The 22,035-nt window shown below is 37.2% G+C and overlaps 1 protein-coding gene and 1 long non-coding RNA gene across 5 annotated transcripts in view; one reads left to right on the forward strand and one right to left on the reverse strand.

The window, feature by feature from the left end:
* The window catches only part of Nox4 (NADPH oxidase 4), a 136,380-nt gene that overhangs the window by 81,243 nt on the left and 33,102 nt on the right, over positions 1-22,035 (reverse strand). For all 4 annotated transcript variants that reach the window (XM_037197659.1, XM_028856725.2, XM_028856724.2 and 1 more), the window contains 5 exons: positions 18,120-18,217; positions 16,201-16,228; positions 9,826-9,898; positions 5,618-5,698; positions 1,454-1,670 (listed from right to left, as the gene is read on the reverse strand). In XM_037197659.1, coding sequence (XP_037053554.1) covers positions 1,454-1,670; positions 5,618-5,698; positions 9,826-9,898; positions 16,201-16,228; positions 18,120-18,217 — 497 coding nt within the window. The remainder of the gene's footprint in view (positions 1-1,453; positions 1,671-5,617; positions 5,699-9,825; positions 9,899-16,200; positions 16,229-18,119; positions 18,218-22,035) is intronic.
* LOC119086376 lies at positions 445-18,219 on the forward strand. Its single transcript, XR_005089647.1, has 2 exons — positions 445-1,046; positions 17,312-18,219. It is a non-coding gene; the product is annotated as an uncharacterized LOC119086376 (long non-coding RNA).

The raw sequence follows: 22,035 nt of genomic DNA on the forward strand, positions 1-22,035 counted from the left end.
CACAGATGATTTACATACACAAGGATAAATGTAAATATACTTCTAGTTTTGAAATTAGGATGCATTGGGCATGTTTCTATTACAATGTTTATATAATATAATATGGTCAAAATTACTTTTATATAAAAACTGGCAGTTTTGAATGCAGAAATACAGATGCCTATGAGAACAATCTCTGCCCTACAACTGCACACAATAGCCTCTACATCTCTTTAAAATTTTCACCTGAATTGTATTTTATCTATAGAGATGTGTGTTTTGTTTGATGATCTGAGACAGAGCTTCATTGTGTTAGTAACAGATGCTTTTGGATTTGCTATCATATGGCCTCAGCCTCTTACAGATGTCTTATTCCATGTGACCTTCAGTCTTATTTAAATGGCCCTTTCTAGAAGCCTTATTTACACAGTTGTTCCAGACATTGCTCATTCAATGAAGGCAGTTAGCTCCTGCTCTGCAGACTGTGACAGTTGAACACGGCACTCTGAAGAGTAAGCAAGGCAGGATAAGTTCTGCAATGCAGGGACCTCGCAATTTTGGGCCAGTCACTCCTAGATGATTAAGCCCCACATCAGTAAAATGGAACTTGCTATGTTTACCTTACATAATATCCATTATTCTATGACACTCAGAAAACTGGCCAGCTGACTCCAACGTCATCTAAAAATTCATCTAGCCGTGTTACTTCTCTACTCTCTTTAAAGCAGGATTTTCTAAGTCTATCTCTTCCTCCATTTCATAAGAGGAATCGTGGGCCTCACTTATGTGTTGGCAGTTCCCTCAGCCACAAGGTCAGCGTGGGGAGCAGTAGAAGATACTGAACTATTTGTGGAATCCTTGGAGAACTTTTCAAGAGCAATACTTGAATTAAAGACCTGCATCTACACACTACTTTTCCTACCACTTGTTTACAGGCTTCAGCAAGGATATGTGTGTAAGCACAATGTCTCCAGCAGATAACTGAGGAACTGCTTCAAAGTTTAGCTGTGGATATGGAAAGAAATCATGCATACCGAGCAATTCGGCACAGGGCCAAGAAGTTCATGGTAAGCTTTCAGCAAATTAACATCACTATTTCTAATTTTTAATATTAATTTGTAAAACTGTATTACAACAAGTGGTAGCTGTTTCTGTTTTGTTTTATAGTGTTTCTTATTCATTCTGCATGTCTTAATAGCTTTAGGATACATATATGTAGGTTTCGAAGCAAGCTCTAGAAGAAACATATTTCCATAAAATGTATAACTAGACATTCTTCTATATTCTAAATGCATGCCTTTTGTCTTGAGGTATTAGATACTTGTCACAAAAAAATAAGTATCAATTTTCTGTCTAAATGTCCTGGAATACCCCACGGTACCTGAAAACACAGATTCAGAGGCATATTATAATGCAGTGTCAGTCACGTGAAACCACAGACTTGGCAGATCTTAGAAAACAGAATTCATCTGACCTGTGGAAAATGAGCTTGAAACCTGGGTTGCTCAAGGCAAATCTTCACAACTGTTTTCTGGTTATGACCTTCTAGCTTTGAAAATCCTTCAGGGAAAGATCCACGAAAATGTTCTGAGATGTATTCGAGTGAGGGAATATCCTGAGACTGGGTCCGGTTAAGACTGATGCAGCCAGGCGGGTGGGCATCCAAATTGGTTTGATACTTCAACAGCCCACTATGATAAATTGGATAAAAACAAGGAGATGGAAAAAGGACTGAGTCAGGGGATGAAATGGGGTAAAGAGAAGCAATTGTTTCCTTCTTCTTGGTTTTACACAGCCTTTTATAAAAAGTGTTCCATGTGTGATCTACTTCAAAACCACTGAAATATCCTAAATTTTAAATGAATCCTTTACTAAGAAGTAGCGTAAAATGTTTAGTTTTCCAAACAAACGATATGTCTGTGCAGTAGAAGAAGCATGTGCAAGCTTCTTGATGTTATTTGAATTGGACAAACTTGATTCCTGTTAGGCATTCGTTCAGCCACTTACAAGTTTTCACTTGAATAAACACTGTAAAAAGAGATTCCTTGCTATACATCTCCAAGCTTTAAAGAAAAACACAGGGGTCATATTTGATTTGGATAAGACTAGATAAAACAGACTCCATGGTACATGGAGAAGCAGTAAATGAAAATAACAGGCATCAAAAGCTTGTTGCATCTATGGAAACAATTTTTACATACCCATTAAGTCCTAAAGCTGTTTGCTTTTCAATTTCTCTATAAACCCAACCACATGAAAAGCTCAGTGAACTTAGCTTGAGACTCTTTACAGCAGCATCTCATTGTTTCTTATTGTACTATGTTCTAATTCCCAAGTTCTGCATTTTTTTTAGATTTCATTTATTGTACTGTGTGTGTCGTGTGTGTGTATGTGTGTGTGTGTGTGTGTGTGTGTGTGTGTGCATGTGCCTGTATGTACATGTGCAATTGCACATATGCATGCACACACATCATGAGGAGGTTGGAGGACAGCTGGCAGGAGTCAATATTTTTTTTCCACAATGTGAGTTCTGGAGATCAAACTCAAGTCGTCAGACTTGAGCCAAATCACTGGCCCTGGGTTGTGCCACACTTTTCACTGACAAGCAGTGTAAGGAAGAAAAAGCAACTGAAGGCTTGTTGGGAAAAATCATTAAAATAAACATTAGTGGGCTGGTGATATAGCTCAGTGGCAGAGTTTTAGATATAGCTCTATATATAGCTCACCTAGCATGGCAAATGTTTGAAGTCTGGGGTCAATCCCCAGCACCACACACACACACACACACACACACACACACACACACACACACACGATAAGCATTCAGACAATATTAACTGATAACATGTCCAATAAGAAAAATTAAGAATGATGATGTGTATAGACCTTTAAATCCCTGAATTAAAGTTATAGGAGAATGAATTTGGGATAAAAAAAAAAAAGGAACCATGTAGGAATTAGAGCTGTGCCCCATCAAAATGGGCCTTTTCAGAATTAGGCATTTACACCCTGGGGACACAGGGATTCAGAAGCCAGAAGTACATTTGAGGTTAATATATCACAGATATGACAGACACTGAAGAACCTGACTTGATCAACCAAGAATATATACATGTATCAGAACTCATATCATTATTAATAAATATAAACAACTGATACCAGTCATTTAAGCAGGAAGTAAACTTTGAAAGAGGAAAGTTGTTTGACATGAGAAAAACAAAAGGGCTATTTCAAAATACATTTGAAAATTCTACAGCTAAACAAAACCTTACGAAATCACATGAAGTAATGAACTCTTTTCCTGTAAAATCTATGTAAGAAGAAAAAGCGGCCAAAAAAATTGAATCACCTCATCTTTGAAGCCAAATCTTTTTTAAAATCTTTGGTCAATGTGGATTCATCTCTTCCCTGAATTGTTAGAATTCCTGTAAATAAATGATGTTTGTGTTTTGAAGACACAGCCTGCGGCTTTTTATTGATTTTTTTTTAAAATCTCAAATCAATTATCTCCCAGGAGACTGAGATTCCACAGTAGATTATACCTCTTTACCTTAAGTAAATACATTGATGGGCAGAGGCGTGGGTGCCAAGCAAATAGAGATTGTTCCCATCAAGCCTACAGTATACTGTTAAATAAAAATTTTAACATGCATGCATAAATCTTGCGTTGAACAACTCCGAGTCTTTTTTATTAACAAAAGACTGGAAAAAAAAAAAAGGGGAAAAAAAAAAAAAACAGACTGGAGGATGATATTTCGTAGGTGTTTCAAGAATAAAAATCTGTTTGAATTCCTAGAAATGGCACAAAAGGTAATTTAAAATAACTTGCCTGCATATGTGCACTTGTTAATTAAAAAGAAAACAAAAAACTTTGAAAAAGTTGCAAAATTTACCAGTAGCCATTTTCTTCATGTCAGAAACAATTTATATTTTAGTAAAAATTAAAGCTCAATGAAAAAAGTATGCAATATAGAATGATTATTGTATTGTGAATGTATACAATGATATTTACACCAGTATTATAACTACTACAACAATTACTTTCATTTCATTATTAATCCAGTTATAAAACAGATTTATTATATTTAATTCTGTAGCTCTTTTGTTGGTTATGTATATAAATTAAAATTGCCATCTGCCTATGTTATTTGTTCTACAAAAGGAGCTAATTTTAAACAGGTCTTTTCTTTTAAAAAGTCTAAAAATGTCTTAATATAATCCTCCTTTAAACTAACAGTTTTTTGAACTCCTGAACCATAAAAAGAAGGCTACTGTTTTAAATGGCAAAGGAACATCTTTTTCAAAATTTTAATTTAATAAAGCATAAAGGCAAAAACGAATAGTTGGTTATGTTAGTAAATGATGACATTTTTCTCTTTCCAAATAGAAAGAAAAGAAGGGAGGGAAGGAACCACACAAGAAAGAGATGATGACAAACAGATTACATTCCTGAGTGAGGCCAGAGAAACCTTAAAGAGATATTAGAATGGAAAGTCAAATTCTGAGAAGTGCAAGCTCTCAAAAATATGTATGTGGTGTGTGTGTGTGTGTGTGTGTGTGTGTGTGTGTGTGTGTGTGTGTCTGTGTTGCAGTAAAAAAGAAACTTTTTTCCTAGTTCAGAACTATTTCTTTGAAAAAGAACATTCAAAATGCCTGTGTCTGAATCAAGTTTATATTAATTAAGTAAATTTTGGGAGGTTACTGAATCTTTCTCAAACTTAGTTTCCCAGTTGCAGCTTTCAAAATCTTAATCTTCATAAAAATCCCAAGAATTCATTATCAGAAAATATTTGAAACAATTTAAATTTATATTTAGCCTAATATAAGCAATGAATAATTGTATTTTAAATTACTGGTACCATGAATAGAATGTGCTGATTCAATGTCGCCTCCATGACCACAGTTCTGACCTAGCAAATTAGCCATTTAAAGAAGAGAACACATAGTGTGTTGGTGGTATAAGCACAGCTGCTTTCCAGAAGAAAATGCAAAGCAAATTCACTGTACCCAGTGCTTTTCGTGCAGCCTAAGGCTCCACAGAATGTACCTTCATCATTGGAAATGAACCAGGAATGACCATTCAGGGCTCATCATTATGATGAGTGGCCATGTTTCTGATGCCTTACCTCTCTGTGTTCTAGAAAACTATCCAACCCAATTGGAATAAACTGGTTAATATCCCTGTCCTTACCAATGATCACCAAAACTGAGAGGAGAGAATGAATATTTTTGAACAAGCACTTGAAATAACTAAATTTATATAAACTGCCTAATACCTCGACAATTATTTTATAAAACAATCTAAAGAGAGGACAATGGGTCTGTTTCTCTAAACTCTCTTTCCCTGGAAAAACTTGACATGAGATAATGGGAACATGCCAGTTGTACTCTTTATACTATTTATGATTTGTGAAAACTGTCTGGACTAAAAGACAGCGATTAAACTAAAGTATAATTCAGAGACCCAGACATGAGCTCCTTGTAGTTGGGGTGCTGACAGAACTGAAGGCATCCCTTGTGGAGCTCTGGGCTGCTAACAAGATGCTGGCTCATACAGAGTCACCCTTCCCACAAATGCTTCCCTTCTGTGGTATGTGAAGTAAGAACACAGATTGTAGATACAAATTGTTTCACTTACCCTGAAACATGCAACAGCAGCAGCATGTAGAAGACAAAGAAGAGGTTGTGAGTATACCAGAAGATATCATAATTAGAAACTCTGAAAAAACAAATCAGTTGGCTTCAGTCTGGCTTTACATTGGTCCCATTAAAGAAATATGCACTCTGAAAATATGGTTCATATTTGAAGAGCACTGCCAATTGTCTAAGATTCATTTATTGATATCAGGGTATTATCTCGCTACATAAGGTGTACTAGCAAAACGCATGAGTAATATTTACAATTTGAAAATTATATATACTTCTTAAATAATATATATTGAATTTAAATAAAGACCATGGTGTAGTCTAATTTAGAACTTTTCTATCCTTTTTAGTAGCATTTCTTTTATTTGTTTTGAGACATGGTTTCTCTATGTAATCATGGAACTCACTATGCTGACAAGCGTGGCCTCAAATTCACAGATCACCTGTCTCTGACTCCTGAGTACTGAAATTAAAGGCAAGCACCACAATTTCAGCTCTCTCTTTTTTCTTTTTTTACACATATATTAAATTTTTAAGTTGTCCAGTATTTCCAATATAAGTAATGTCTGGTTTCAAAGGATATTTTGAAAAAGTTCAAAGAAAACTTAAATGGAAAGAAATTAAATTATCACTAAAATTTCAGCATTCCTCTTTCTGCTTCAGCTACCGCTTCCAGGTTTCCACCTTGAATTTCTGCCTTGACTTTCTTTGACAATACATTGTGATGTGGAATTGTAAGCTGAAATAAATCCTTTCTTCTCCAAACCACATTTGGTCATGGCATTTCAAGCAGCAACAGAAAGCCTTTCGAAGACAGAAATCGGTACCAGGAATGGGGTATTTCTGTGACACACCTGAGCATGTTCTGGGGTGGGGGTGGGGGTAGTTGTGGAAGGACTCAGAACTTTGGGATAGAAAATAATTTTATGTTCAGAGTGTATTGAGCTATTGTGGGAACTTTCAATGCTAAAGACAACGCAAATAACGTTGGCCTAATTTATAAACTTTCAGAGGGAAGTTAGAGAGTTTCTTAAAGACTCTATCTGGTATGTTCAATATTTTAAACTAAGAACACATGGTTCTGGTCAGGTAGGGGTGAAAAAAAAAATGGCCTTAATCAGGAAGAGACCACTGTTACTGAAAAGAAATTCTCTGAGAAATGTTTCCCCTGGGTCAGAATTTAGAAGGCAGGGTCCAGAGGTGGTCAAGTTCAGGCTGGCACCTGGATTTGGTAATGTGTAAGGGTTTCCTAGGTGGTATTGATTTTGGAGGCATGAGGGGTTATGGAGAGCAGCTGAGTCTTGGCACTGTGGGAGGCCTGAAGAAGCCACTGGTAAGGTAAGAGACTCAATTGCAGTAGAAGCCCCAGGATGGAAGGAGTCCTGGAAAGAAGCTGAGGATTGGCATCACGTGTCAGGGTCAGAGTCCATAACTACAGCCGCAGAAAGGGCACTGGTTAAGGAGCAGACAGGGTGCAGGTGATATGCCAGCATGTGGGGGATGCTAGTAGCGCGGGAAGACCACCAAAGCCTGCAGCAGGTGTGGAAGGTAGCCTGAGCTTATAAGACAAGCTACATGGGCTGTGGCTGGCAGAACCATAGATGTGGAACTGCCTAGGCCTGTCAAGGCCAGATCATGGGTCCAAGAAGTCTGACACAGCTTTACACCCCTGAATGTTGTTTTTGCTCTGATCTGATTTGAACTGTGCCCAGGCTCTTCTTCTTGAAATGAAAACTAAGTAATTTATTTTTGGTTTTGCAGGAGAACACAATTAAGAGACTTTGGAATTTAGAGGGACTTGGGACATTTTAAAGAGACTGAATTTCTAAAAACTGGGAATTTTAAAAGTTGAAACCTGGTTTATGAGAAATTGATATGAAGATGAGACCGTGAGGATAAAAAATAAAGGAAAGTAATATATTGGAGTGTCAATTTGACAAGAGGGTCAAATGTTCCGGCTAGTTTTTGTTTTTTTTTTTTTCAACTTGATACAAACTAGTTATTTGGGAAAACAAACCTTAATTGAGGAAAAGGTTGCCTGTATGTGGGCCATTTTCTTGGTTAATGACTGTTGCAGAGAAGCCAGCCTACTGTGGGTGGTGTCAACCTTGGGCAAGTAGTACCAAGCTGTATAAGGGAGCAAGCTGAGAAAAGGGGGAAGAAGCTAGTAAGTAGCAGCACTTTTCCACAGCAACTATTTCAGGGCCTGCCTTCAAGTTCCTGCTTTGAATCCCTGCCTGGACTTCCCTTGGTGATGGAGTGTCACACCTAAGCTAAAACAACCTCTTTCCTCCTCAAGTTGCTTTTTTGTCATGGTGTTTTCTCACAGCAATAGAAACCCTAACTAAGAAAATAAAACAAGAAGCAGCATTTGTTGAATATGTGTGAGAGGCACACAGATTTATTTTATTTCATGATTTTAGGGTAAATATTTATTTATTTACTATATTAGAGGTAGACGATAGACATTTGTAAGAGCTCTTTGAATGACAATATTTATCCTAACAACTTTTTAAAAACCCTATTTAAGTAATAGCTAATTATTTTCCATTTACTTAATTTATAGCACTTGCTTTCATAAACAATGTCACCAAAATCTTCTTAATATGAATTTTGTACATATCTAACTTGCTTTTATCTCTAGGTCAAATATTACATAATTGTTAATACTTTTAATGATTGTCTAATGCTCCCTAAAATAAGTGTATCAATTTCAGACCCAACCATACAAAAGAATTGCCTATTTCCCCAAACTTAGACTTTATTATTCATAGTTTCTATAGGAGGCTTAAAAATGTACTTACCTTTTGTGCCAACTATTTCAAATCTAAACTCTGTCCTTAGGATAGAGTTGAAAATGTATGTAAACACATAGATTGGGTACTTGTTTCAGAAGTTACTTTTTAAAACCTTAAGTTAACCCAAAAAGCTCAACATGCATGGGTTTTGAAAATGATATATATGTGTATGGTAACAGAGAGAGATAAGATATGTTAACATGAAAAACGTTTAAAACATTAATGTGAGACAAGAATAATGTCGGTGGCGTGTCCCATAGTAAACAAGAGCAAGGGACTTTGTCTATAAACATAACCACACAATGGCAGACTAATCTTTTGTGAACACTGGGAGGTGAGTAGGATTATGAGTAGATATGTATAGAAGTATAAAAACAGAATCATTTGAAAATATCACTTTCAAATTATTTTAAACCATATACACATTCATTTGGTCATTAATTTTCATATCACAGCCAATGCATTATTAAAGATTTTTAAATTATGAGAATTGTTCAGATTTTTTCCTCTCTTTTGCTTTATTCAAGCAAAAAGTTTGATGTGATATGTGATAGACTTCTATTCTGAAATGGAATGTGCTCACCCAGAAAGAAGGACATGAAAGTGCTGCTGACATATATCTGACATTTTTCAAGCTATTTTTATTTTCACATATTTATTTCATGTATTATTCACTTTGCTGTGTGTGTGTGTGTGTGTGTGTGTGTGTGTGTGTGTGTGTCCAGAAAGCCCCAGTTATTCACCTGTCTATAATTATCTCCCCAGTGCTGGAATTATAGATACGCACTATGCCTGACTTGTACATTGATAATAGGGGTTTGCAGTCAGGACCTCATGCTGTGCGGCTGTGTGGCAAGCACTTTCCCAGCTGGATCATCTTCTAAGCCCCATCAAAATGTTTTTACTACAAAAAACAATGTGAATCAGAGTGTTTCTACATATTTTAGCATGTGTCAATTTGATTTCAGAGGCTTTATTTAGAAAACTATTTTATATTATAGTCAAAACCAAAAATTGTCATCAGGTAATAAGCTATAGAATATTTTTAAGGCACATATTCCTGGGAACTCTCAAAGTCTGGGTATACAGTCAAATGTAATCTCATATCCAATTACATTTTCTATGAAAGATCCTGAAAAATTCCACTTCCACTGGTATTCAATAGAAAATTTCATGTATTATTCCTTAAGACTAATACAATGTAATTTTCAAAAAAATGGAAATGAAATATAGAAATGGTTCTACTTCAACAATGGCAACCACAATAATCACCTAACTGCACTGTCTAAATACTTTAGTCTTCCCAGACTTCTCCTGTTTGTATGGAAGTGAGTATAAGTGGAAGGAAATCTGGACAACGTGGACAGGTGAATAACAAAACTGTCACTCTGACACTACTAACCTTATTGCATAGGTAGAAGCTGTAACCATGAGGAACAGTACCACCACCATGCAGACACCCGTCAGACCAGGAACTGTAAAAACATTTACAAGTACATCTCAATTTCACTCATACTGGAAAGGAATTTGAAAAATTATGACCTTAAAGTCTAAAGTATAGTATGCTATTCAGTGTAAAGGAAATTCATATTTTATTTCTCTGTATATACACCCCCTCAAACAAGCTGTTAAGAAAGTCAGTACAGCCTCAAAGTATTTCGGGCAAGGCAGCCATTTGTTCCTGGAGTAGAAGAGTCCATTCCTGCATTGCCAAATAATCCACTCAAAATGATGAGGGCATACTTACTTCTGCACATACACACTCTCCCAAATGATATTAATTAGTGCTAGAGCAGTTAGTTTCTATGACTTCCACCACAGTACTCACCTCCTTTACTCTGTCCTGTCCTAGTATAGAACTAGCACCTCCCTTCTACATCAATTTCAAGTAACTTTTTAGACTTCACTACTTGAAATAATTTTTATTAGTTCTTTGGGAATTTTGTACACTGTGTTTTCATTATATTCATGTTCCACCCCCAACTCTTTCAGATTCACTGTTTCCTCTCCCACCCAACTTTGTGCCCGCTCCTTTTTTCCCCCTTTTCTCAACAAGGCCAATTTGTTCTTAGATATGTGGTTTTCTGCTGGGATGTGATCGATTTATCGGGGACTATACTTTTAGAGAAAACGGATCCTTCCTTTTCCAACAGCGAAGAACTGCCAATAGCCACTTGGCTAGGGGTGGAGCTCTGTGCCCAACTCCCTGCTGCATGCTAGCATTTGGCCTCTTTTAGGCTTGCACATATCTTGACCATGCTGTTACAACTGCTGTGAGTTCATCTGTGCAGCTGCCTCACTGAATCCAGAAGACACTCTTGCCGTGTAGCGGTCCACCTCCTTTAACTCTTACACTTTTTCCACTCCTTCCAGAGTGATCCCTGAGTCTTTGTGGGAGAACCATTTTAAAGAAAATAGTGTTTAATTAGTGCTGCCATAAAATTGACTATAGCTCTACATTGGCATGGCATTATGTAGGTCTTGTTTAGGCAATCAAATTGTTGAGGTTTCATGGGTGTAACTTTCCTGTCATATAAAGAAGACACTACCTTGAAACAAATGCTCTGGCCCTCTGGCTCTTATAATCTGTCTTCCCCATCTTCTATGGTAGGCCCTAACTGTGCTGGTATTTGAAGAAAGCTTCCAGATTTATTTTTTCTTCATATCAAAAGCACTGTAGGTTCTGTGAGATAACTCAGCAGGTAAAGGTGCTTGCCACCAAGCCTGACAATTTAAGTTTCAGTCCAATAGTTCACACAGTGAAAGGAGAAAAACAGCTCCCATAAACTGTCCTCTGATGTACACCCTTCACACAGAGACACTGTGACACCCCTGCACAGACAAATAATGTCTACAAAATATAAAAACAATGCTCTGATATAGTATAAAATCAATTTGAATTAAAGAGAAAATCTGCAGACATGTTAAAATTAATGATTTTTATAGCTACAAATATAGCATTAGACCATATACCATGTCTAGAATGAATAGCTGATATATATGTAAGCTAAAATGTAAATAGACCCCTTACTTTGTTAAAATTGTAAAAATGAATAAATCTGCCTATCTCGTTACTATTTTTTAATTCATAAAATCACATAAACAATAGTAAGTCCTAAATTCCCCATATGAGGGACTCTGAAATTGGTCCAAAGAAAAAATTATTCAACTGATTCTGTCTGGAGAAGTCTATATACTTCCCACTTCTCTTTCTGTTGGGCAGCAACTATGGGGCAGAAATGTTTTCACTGACAGGTAACCATGAAAGAAACAACCCAGCTTGGAACAGTGTAAGGACAGTGCATGGGTGCATGATTCAGATTTCAAAGTGTTTGCAACAACTAGAAAATAATGATAGCAGAATACTTGCTATGGTAGAAACAAATTTCACTTTAAAGAGCCACATGGAAAACAAGGGATCTAATCTTGTTTGGCATGTTAAGAGTTGAGTCCTTTTCCAAATACACAGACTTAATGCCATCAGGAATCATGCATGCCCTTGCCTGATGCTCCTAATCCAAACCATGTCTTCTGTGCAGTTTTTTTTTTTTCCTACAGTATTCATTTCACAGCACCCTTTCCATTTCCTCTAGGTAAATGATTGCTTCTTAGCCACATGGGAAGAAATCAATCCCCCTCACACTGCAGGGCAGACAACAGACTACTTAAAAGCAACATCTCTGATTGGCCTGGTTCCTAAGTAGCTACTCAAAGAAACAAGCATATAGCAACCCAAATACTCATTTGAGAACATACATAGCTGTTTTTAATAGTCATGGGATACAGATACTCACATTCATACCAACAGGTAAATAGAGAAACAAGTGTATATACATATATACATACATACATACATATATATGGAAAATTAATAAGCAATAAAATAGGAACTATTGATGGATTAAACATCAACATAGATGAATCCCCCAAATTACTAGATTGAATAAAAGAAGCTAATTTTTTTACCTACTAAAATATAGAAATGTGCTGATGAATTTTTATGAAAAAGTCTAGAATTTTCATGTTATCTTTTAGTTATAAAAAGCACATGAGTTGAGCTGGGTGGTCATGGCGCACGCCTTTAATCCCAGCACTCGGGAGGCAGAGCCAGGTAGATCTCTGTGAGTTTGAGGCCAGCCTGGTCTACAGAGCAAGATCCAGGAAAGGCACAAAGTTACACAGAGAAACCCTGTCTCAAAAAAACAAAAAACAAAACAAAACAAAAAAAAAGCACATGAGTCACTAGAAGGAACAGAGGATAAGAGGAATTATTAAGGGTCATATTTGGGAGCAGGGTAATGGAAATATTTGAAGTCTTCATTTTGGTAAAGACTAACACATATGCCATTAAAACAGTATGTTTTATACACACACACACACACACACACGCGCGCGCGCGCGCGCGTGTGTGTGTGTGTGTGTGTGTGTGTGTGATTTAGTGAATGTTAGTTAAGTTTGGAAAGATTTGAAAAACAAACAAACAACAAAAACCTCTACTTAAGCCTTAAAAGCCACTTAAGTGTTAGACTCCATGATTGTTACATACTATAAAATTTGTGATCAGATGGACTTCCCTGATAATTTCATTATCCCTTCATGAATTATTTAGGTATGAAGGTTCCCTGTGTTATTCTTGACCTGCCACAATTGGTCAATGAATATCTGTCTACAAATCATCTTACTAGAAGGAAACTTAAAAAAAGGGTATGTTTGAAATACAGCCACAATTTTTCCATTTCCTTAAGATATTCACTTCTGTTACTCAAGAGTCATAAGCATTCTTTGAAGAGTCACAAGTCACAATAGTGTAATAAAGCATCTCATAAGAGCTATAGTAAAACATGTGCTGAACTCAAATATTTCCTCACATTGAGTAGAGAATTCTCTCCATGAAGCAGAACATTGAAAATATGTAGGAAAACCTCGGAAAGAAAGGGAGAGACAGAGAGAGAACTAGCAGGCTTGACTTCTGTCATTGGAAAAGGGTAGAGAAGTCTGCAAGCACCCAGCCAATGTTCAAAATGGCCTGACATTATGGTCTTGTAGTTATTCCTCTGGAAAATCCTTAAGCTTGCTGAATCTCATCTGAAAACTACAGAGAATAAATTTAATGATTTTTAATTCTTTTGATGAAATTATCATTCTATCTAAAACATGTTGCTTTTTTTTCTGTACACTCAAATTAATTTTACAGTATTTTTTAAACCCAATATACAACATATTGGATTTCATTATGACATCTGCATTCCTGTTGAATCTCCTCCCTGCCTTCGTCCCCCTATTCTCCTCCCTCAGGTCCCACCTCACCCAGCCGCTCATTTCTGCTTTCATGTCAAACACTTTGTATTACCCTCTTTTTCCCATTCCACTCTGTAGGTTTCCAACCCTCCCTCCATGATTTCCTTTTTGGTTTCATGATCTATATTTACACCCCTTTAACACATACACAGAAACACATACACACACTAAAGTAGGATTTTAGTTGTGGGAGAAAACACAGGCTTTCTCTCTCTGGATTATTTTGCTTAAAATAACTTTCAGTGCCCTCTATTTTCTGTAGATGTCATAATTTTATTTTTCTGCAAGGATGAATAAAATCCAGTTACATGTGTGTGCCATGTTTTCTTTAGCTGTTCATCTTGACTGGTTCAATTTCTTAGTTACTGTGAGTAAAGGAGCAAAAAAACATGGATGTGCAGAATTCTGTCTCTCAAAATGATTAAGAGTCTATGTAGCAGGGATGGATCCTGGTGCCGTGCTATGGCACCTTGCACAGCCTTGATGCAGCAGAAAGGGGCTTGTACATGCCTAGCTCTGTGTGCTGGGGTCCAATGACTCCCCATGGGAGACCTTGATTTGGAGGATGTGGGGATGGAGGGTGGCTTGGGAGGGAGGGATGGAGGGTAGAAGAAGGGAGGAGGTGGGATCTGTAGGTAGTACGTAGGGTGAGTAGAAAATTACTCAATTAAAAAGAAAAGGAGGAAAAAAAGGGTCTACGTAGTTTAGACTGAGTATGAAGCTCAGTCATGAACTGTTTACGTAGAAGGTGCAAGCCCTGGATTTAATCCTACAAAACTGACTGCTAGTCAAAATTTATAAGAAGATCATTTCATTCAGAAAAATGAAGAAGAAAAATATAATTGGTAAAGATAATTATATATTAATTATAATGACTGAAAATTATAATGACTGTTGTAATTATAGTGACTGAAAAGGTAAGGGTTGAGACTATCTTAAAGAAACCCCAGGTCTTAGTATATGGAAGTAAACAGGGAAAAATGGTGTCTTACTATGTGGGATGTTGTGTAGATAGATCTCTGTGTCAAATTAAAGAGATCGACAAGTAGATTTTTGTGTTCAATTAATTATTAGTAGACATTTAGAGTGTATCATTAGATTTTCATATAAAATGAAGCTGGTCTAAAAAAAAATCTTGATCCTTTGTTGGATCCAGGCAGATTAAACAACATAGAAATTACAGCACAGGGGACTCTAAGTGATAAATACTGAATCATCCCTGAAACATTGAATGGCCTCTAGCATACTCTTGGCTGGCAGCTAAACTAAGTTCTAATCCATTAGCCACTTAGGGACACAAATTCTAAATTTGCTTAAATGAATTATACTTATTTATCTGAAAGTACTCGAGCCTCTCAAAGAATAAAGCCAAACATATACTTGTATTTTTTAGAGAAAGAAAATGGGTCCATGTATCCTTAATGATTTTATTTACTCATATGAAAATGAATAATTAGTAGACTTTACAATACATAATTGCACCAATTGCCCTACCTGAATGACCTCGAGTGGATATTCTTAAAAAGGAACAATCAGTCACAAATGGAAAGGGTAAGACAGCCCTAAAACGGAAGTTATTTTAATGACTTTCTCACTTGCAGGTTTAAGATCGTATCTTGTTTATCTGTTCAAAATGACTGACTTATTAGAACTGCACTGACACCAATATTCTGGTGTTTTCCCTCTAAAGTTTTTGAGCAGGGACTCGGAACATGTATATTACCTCTCACCTCACCAGCTACTGCCACAAGTCAAGGCAGGCCTTCAGGGAGCATGAAGGTTATAGTCATTCAAAAACATTGCCAAACAATGTACACCAAACCAGTGTGACTGATTACTTTTACTCTTTATTTCTTTTTCCACATTAAATTTTTTTTTAATTTTATTTTATTTTACAATACAATTCAGTTCTACATATCAGCCACGGATTCCCTTGTTCTCCCCCCTCCCTCCCCTCTCCCCTCAATTAAGAAATGGGCTTTAGAACTAAACAGAGAATTCTCAACAGAGGAAACTCAAACGGCTGAAAGACATTTAAGGAATTGCTCAACATCCCTAATCATCAGGGAAATGCAAATCAAAACAACTCTGAGATACCACCTTACTCCTGTCAGAATGGCTAAGATCAAAAACACTGAAGACACCTTATGCTGGAGAGGATGTGGAGCTAGGGGAACTCTCCTCCACTGCTGGTGGGAATGCAAGCTTGTACAACCACTTTGGAAATCAATATGGCACTTTCTTAGAAAATTGGGGATCGATCTCCCCCCAGATCCAACTATTCTTCTACTCTTTATTTATTCGCGCTCCGAACTCTGTTTCGCTCCCTCAGTTGGCACTGCAGCATCATAGCTACACTCTTAACATCACTTACGGAATGTTGTACTTTAGCACGTACCAGCTGTTGTGTAATTTGATTACGCTTATTTCCAAAGACCTTTGCTTGTGAATCCAAGGAAAAACAATAATAACAACTTACCAGTTGTGAAGAGAAGCTTTCTAGGATCCTAAGAAAAGAAAAGAAGAAAACATTTGACTGGAAAATAAAATGCTAATGGCACAAACCTCTGCAAGAGGTTTGCAATATGTGTTACCCTGTATTAGGAATTAGGGCACTAATCTTCCAGTGTGAGTAACAGGCTCAATTAAGTCTCCGGACATTTTTTGCACTACAAAAAGCAAAACCAGAGAAGTCTTCCTGCCCTAGAAAAGGAAAGCACTGGATAAGGTGGAAGGCCTGACCATTGATCTGATTACAGGCTGTTTGTAATGTGGTTTATTTTTCAATGACTTTGAGACGCAATAACTTAAGCTATAATACAAAATCAAATATACATTATGTTCTCATTATGTTGCCCAGAAGATTACAAGCTTAGAAACCCACTGTTGTCCTGACTCTACAACTAAGGTAGCTTTTAAATACATTGTGTTCAATGCTCAACAAAAAATAATTATTCTTAAAACACAGGCCAGGCATGGTGGTACATGCCTTTAAACCCAGCCTCCGGGAGTCAAAAGCAGGGGAATCTCTGTGAGTTTGAAGCCAGTTTAGTTTACAAAGTGAGTTCCAGGACAGCCAGAGCTAAACAGAGAAATCCTGTCTGAATCCCCACCTCCCCCCCAAAAAAGACTAAAAATACCAAGTGGAATATTGGACAACTAAACATAAATAGGTAGTATGAAAATAGGAAAACTATCATAGGTGTTAAAAAGGCATGAATTATAGAAAGAGGAGAAAAAAAGGAAATGCTAAGCCAATGAAACTGTAGTGGGGACTGGAAACAAGTAACCACTGATAATGTGGGAAAAGGCTAGAGGATAGCATAGGAACCGAAAGTGGAGATGAGAGAAACAGAACATGACATGGAGAGCTGTCCCTTGACAAGCTAGGAAGCTAGATTCTCCAGGGAATCTCAGTGCTTTACACAGTATATAATCACATGGTGAAGATTTTAAAAATAGCAATGCCCATGCATCATTCTAATTAAATCATATTGCTGTTTTCAGATGACCCTAGAGGCAAGAGATTTATCAAAAGTGATCAGAGGTATTCAGTTTTACAATATGTTCTGTCATTTGTTTCCTTTTAGGATGAGAATCAAACAAACAATTAGAGCAGCCTTGTCTGTGAAAGTCCTAACAGTATGTGGAAGAGAAAATGGAGTCTGGAATGAGAAGAACATTAATGAGAGCAAAAGTCATTGTCACTCACCACAAAAGGGCTGGAAGACAGAGCAGTTTGGCTTGGTTGCAGCCATGGCGTTGGGAAGCAATGACTATCTGAACATGATGTGAAAGTACTAAGCAACAGAGACCTAACAGCGCTGTGCATCTGGTTCTGGCTCAGCATGTAAAACCTCATCTCATGATCAAATAAGAGATCACATGAAAGAACAGCATCCCTAAGTCAGATATCACATGCTAAGAAATTCAGCTCATTGTCATATATTTCATGGAAACAAAGTCATCATAAAAACACACTAACATTCATTCTTTAGTATCCACAAATAATCAACCTACAGCTGTGCCCTTTCCCCCAGCACAGTAAGTGAGTTATTAAAGTATTTTTATCTGAGATTAGCACTGTCGACACTCTCAGCTAACTGAGAGGAATTAGACAAAAGCTGTTGGGAGTCAGAAAGTAGATCTGAGTGGCAACCTTCTTAATATTGCAGGATATAAAAAGTAGATACTGCAGTCTCCCATTTTCATCAGGAGAAACTATAGAATAGTAATTACCTGCAATTTCTATTGAAAGGGAATAAAACTCAACTTGACAACTGCATTTTAAAAGCACTCAAAGGAGCAGCAAGGTACAAATTTTCTGTCAAAATCACAGACCCTCATTAGTTATCTAATGACAAGTGAGAGGGAAATGGAAGGGCAGGGACCACCCACCTCATTTCGGTATCTTGCTGCATTCAGTTCAAGGAAATCTTCACTATAGTTCACTGAGAAGTTGAGGGCATTCATCAAGTGGGCAGCCACATGCACACCTATGGAACCACACCAGGTATAGGTCAGTGGGCTTTCCACACATGCCCTTCGGCTAAAAGCCAACAGTTCTCCATAAACAATTAATGATTTAAGGATCAAACTCCAATAGTTATCTAAGCAATGAACTATTAGGTTGAAATTATTCTAAAACACAAAATAAAAATCACCTGAATGTAGATAGTTTACTAAATTTTAAAAAGCTAGAATAAAGCTGGACGTTGGTGGTGAACGCCTTTAATGCCAGCACTGGGCAGGCAGAGCCAGGCAGATCTCTGTGAGTTCGAGGCCAGCCTGGTCTACAGAGCGAGTTCCAGGACAGAGAAACCCTGTCTCAAAAAAACAAAACAAAACAAAACAAAACAAAAAAAAAAAAAGTAGACTAAAATAACCATAGTAATTCATAGTAATTTAGGCCAAGATCTAGAGATTTTCACTCAATGTCTCCCATTTCTTCCTCTACTCCCTGCCCCCCTCTCTCCTCTACCCAATATTCTATTATTCTATGTCTATCAACACAAGCATTCATTTGTTTACTAAGTCGTTTCCTGGAAATCTTTGTGTTGCACATCCTTCATCTTTCCCATTGCTCCAGCCTACTCTATCTTATATACTTCACTGTCATCCATCCCAATCGCAGCCTACTGGATGGCTTTTATCCAGCTGAAGTTTTTCACTATCAATAACTAATTCTTTAAGCTCAACAGGAAAGTGTTGAAAGGCATGCCACAAAAGAAAAAGTAGGAAAAACAATAATCACCACTTGACAAATATCCCACCTATAACCACACCACCAACACAGCGCTCACCTATCTCTGAGGGTGTATAAAAGATGCATGCATCGGGGAATTATGAGAGGTTTGAGACAACTCTTTTTGTCATAGCCAGGGAAGAAAATTATCTCAAGACAGGCAAGCAGAGAACAAATAATCTGTTCAATGAGGCTGCCATACCTCCTCCTTCACCAATCTGTTATTGGTGTTTAAGTGAGTATAAAGTGACATTCTATTATAATGCACTGACTAAAAAAATTCCTGTAGCTTTGACCCTATAACCTGTCTATTAATCTTAAATTTATCTGTAAAATGATGGAGACAGAAAAGTGTTGGAGCCCACTAGGTTTCCTAGAGGCTGTACCCAGCAAGACTGCAAAAGAAGTTGACTGGACCACAGGCCTGAGTATCAGGTGTTTGTAAGGGTCTACACTTCACTGTAACTTGCAAGGGGGAGGTCTTTTATTCCACCCTTTGGTATTGCTATAAATAGACCTTTGGAATAAAGTTCTGGGCCAGTGGGTGAGGATCCAGGCCCACCCGAGTCTATCCTGTGTTGTCTCTCTGTTTTCTCTCGCCTCTTTATTTCTAACTAAGTCTCTTATCCCTCATTCCTCATGAGTTACTGGGGTAAATAAATGTAGAGGCTGGTCTGCCACAAAAAATAAGACGTACATGTTCTGTAGTGGCTAATAAACCATTACAGTTTACAATAACATATGAAGTTTACTGGTTCAAAGGTAACATGGCCTGGAAACTAGACAAGCTTATAATCCCTGAAACTTAAGACTATAATATACAGAAAAACCAAGAACTATGGATTAGCCACAAAGACCAATAATGGTAAAAGATGCTCAGGATGCCAAATATCCTAGAAGTTAACTTTTAGGACTTATAAGTCAGGTAATCAAGTTGGGCATGAACAAAGGGTTGCATTAAAAGCAGAAAGATTCTCAAATTGCCAAGAAGTTACAGTACTCAAGAGAGCATGTTACTGGCAGAAAAAATACACAAATGAAACAAGGGAATTGAGAATCCAAAATTCGACTGAAAGGAATATAACCAATAATGCTTTTACAAGGACCAGAGACAACAAATGAAAGAAAAAGTAGGATTTCAGCATACAGTTTTTGTTTGTTTTTCGCATTTTCAAGGTTACACATGTTAAAAGATTTTAATTTATTTGTTCTTATTAATGTGCATGTCTGCATGATTGTATGCACACATACAATGTATGTGAGCAAGTGTCCATGGAGGCCATACGATGGTTCTAGATCCCTTGGAGCTGGAGTTTCTGGCTTTTGTGAGCTACCATATATGGTCTTGAACTCCAGTCCTCATGATTGAGCAGCACTCTTAAATGCTGGGCTTTTAAACCCCCTTATCTTTCCATCAAAAATGTAAGTCTTTAATCTACTTTTAAGCTGATTTTTATTTGGAGTTAGAGTTATGTGAAGACTCAGTACGCTGAGCACAATTTAATGGCAAGGCTCCTGTTCATCCACTGTGTTTTTGGCACCTATGTAGAGAATCACTTGACTGCAACTGCATGGCATTATTTCTGAGCACACTATTCTGACTCATTTGTTTATGTGTCTTTTTATCTTTTTAAATAACCAATTTTCTGGTCTGCATGCACATACATGCAACAGCACATATGTGGAGGTCCAAAGACAACTTTCAAGTGTCAGTTCTTACCTTCCAACTTGTTGAGGCAAGGTCTCTTTTCTTTCTACTGCACAGCATCATGTAGGCCAGCTAGCCAGCCTCAGCTTTCAGCTATTCTCCTGTCTCTGATCTAGCAATAAAGAGTTCTGGGACGACTGATCCATACCATGAACTCTGACTCTCTGTGTGGGTTCTGGTCAAACTCAGGTCAAGAGGCCTGTGTGGAACATGCTTTTACCCACTGAGTCATCTCAGAGATTCTCTGTGTCTTTTTATATGCTAATATCACCCTCTCTTTTTAAAAACGTGTATCTGTGGGCATATGTGTGTCTGTGTATACCACATGTGGACATGTGCCTGCAGAAACTAGAAGTGGGTGTTGGATCCCCGATAACTAGAGTTGCAGGCAGTTGTAATGCACCTAGTGGGGGTGCTGGGAACCCAAGCTATCTCTCTAGCTCTGCATAATGCTCTTGATTTCTATACTTTTGTAATAAATTGAATCAAAATTAAAGTTAGAGAGCATAATGCCTCCATCTTTGTTCTTCTTGCTCATGACTACTTTGGCTATTCAGTCTGTTTTACTTTCTTCTCATTTCCATATAAGCTATACTATAATTCCATATATTCTCTGATTCTGTGAGGAATGTCATTAATATTTTATGGAAATCACATGGAATCAATAAATTAATATTTTGACTCAATTCAAAGAAATAATCTGTAAAAAAAATGACTGATAAAGTAGACAACATTTTTAATTGTTTTCTTCCAGGAATGGAAGAGATGAGAACACATGCTGCAGACTGGGCAAAACCCAACTTTCAAAGACTTAAAGTCCTGAGACGGGACTCTTTCTTGTTTGTTTTTGTTTTGTTTTCTTCAAGATAGGGTTTTCTGCATAGTCCTGGCTGTCCTTGAACACCCTCTATGCAAACGAGTCTGGCCTCCAACTCAAAGATCAACCTGCCTCTGCCTACTAAATTCTGGGATTAAAGGTGTGAACTACTTAAAACAACAATCTAAAATATTATCTGATTAAAAGAAGAGTCAAAGATCTGAACAGGTACCTCATAAAAGGAAATATGTAAATGATAAATAAGCATAAGAAAATGTTTCACCCTTTTATGATGAACTGCAATAATGTAAATCAGTTTCATAAAAGAATGGCTGCTGAAATGGGAATCAGTTTCACTGATGGGGGATGACCTCTTTGGATGATAAAATTCATTTTATCTTCTTCTCACACTTACCCCAAAATACTTAAGAACCCTCTAGTCACAAAACACACATATGACATACACACAGGAGACAGAGACAGATTCAGAGACAGAAAAGGAAGGGAGAGAAGGAAAGGGTAACAGAGACAACAGAGACACAGA

The sequence above is a fragment of the Peromyscus leucopus genome, chromosome 1 (assembly GCF_004664715.2).
Source record: "Peromyscus leucopus breed LL Stock chromosome 1, UCI_PerLeu_2.1, whole genome shotgun sequence".
NCBI lineage: Eukaryota > Metazoa > Chordata > Mammalia > Rodentia > Cricetidae > Peromyscus > Peromyscus leucopus.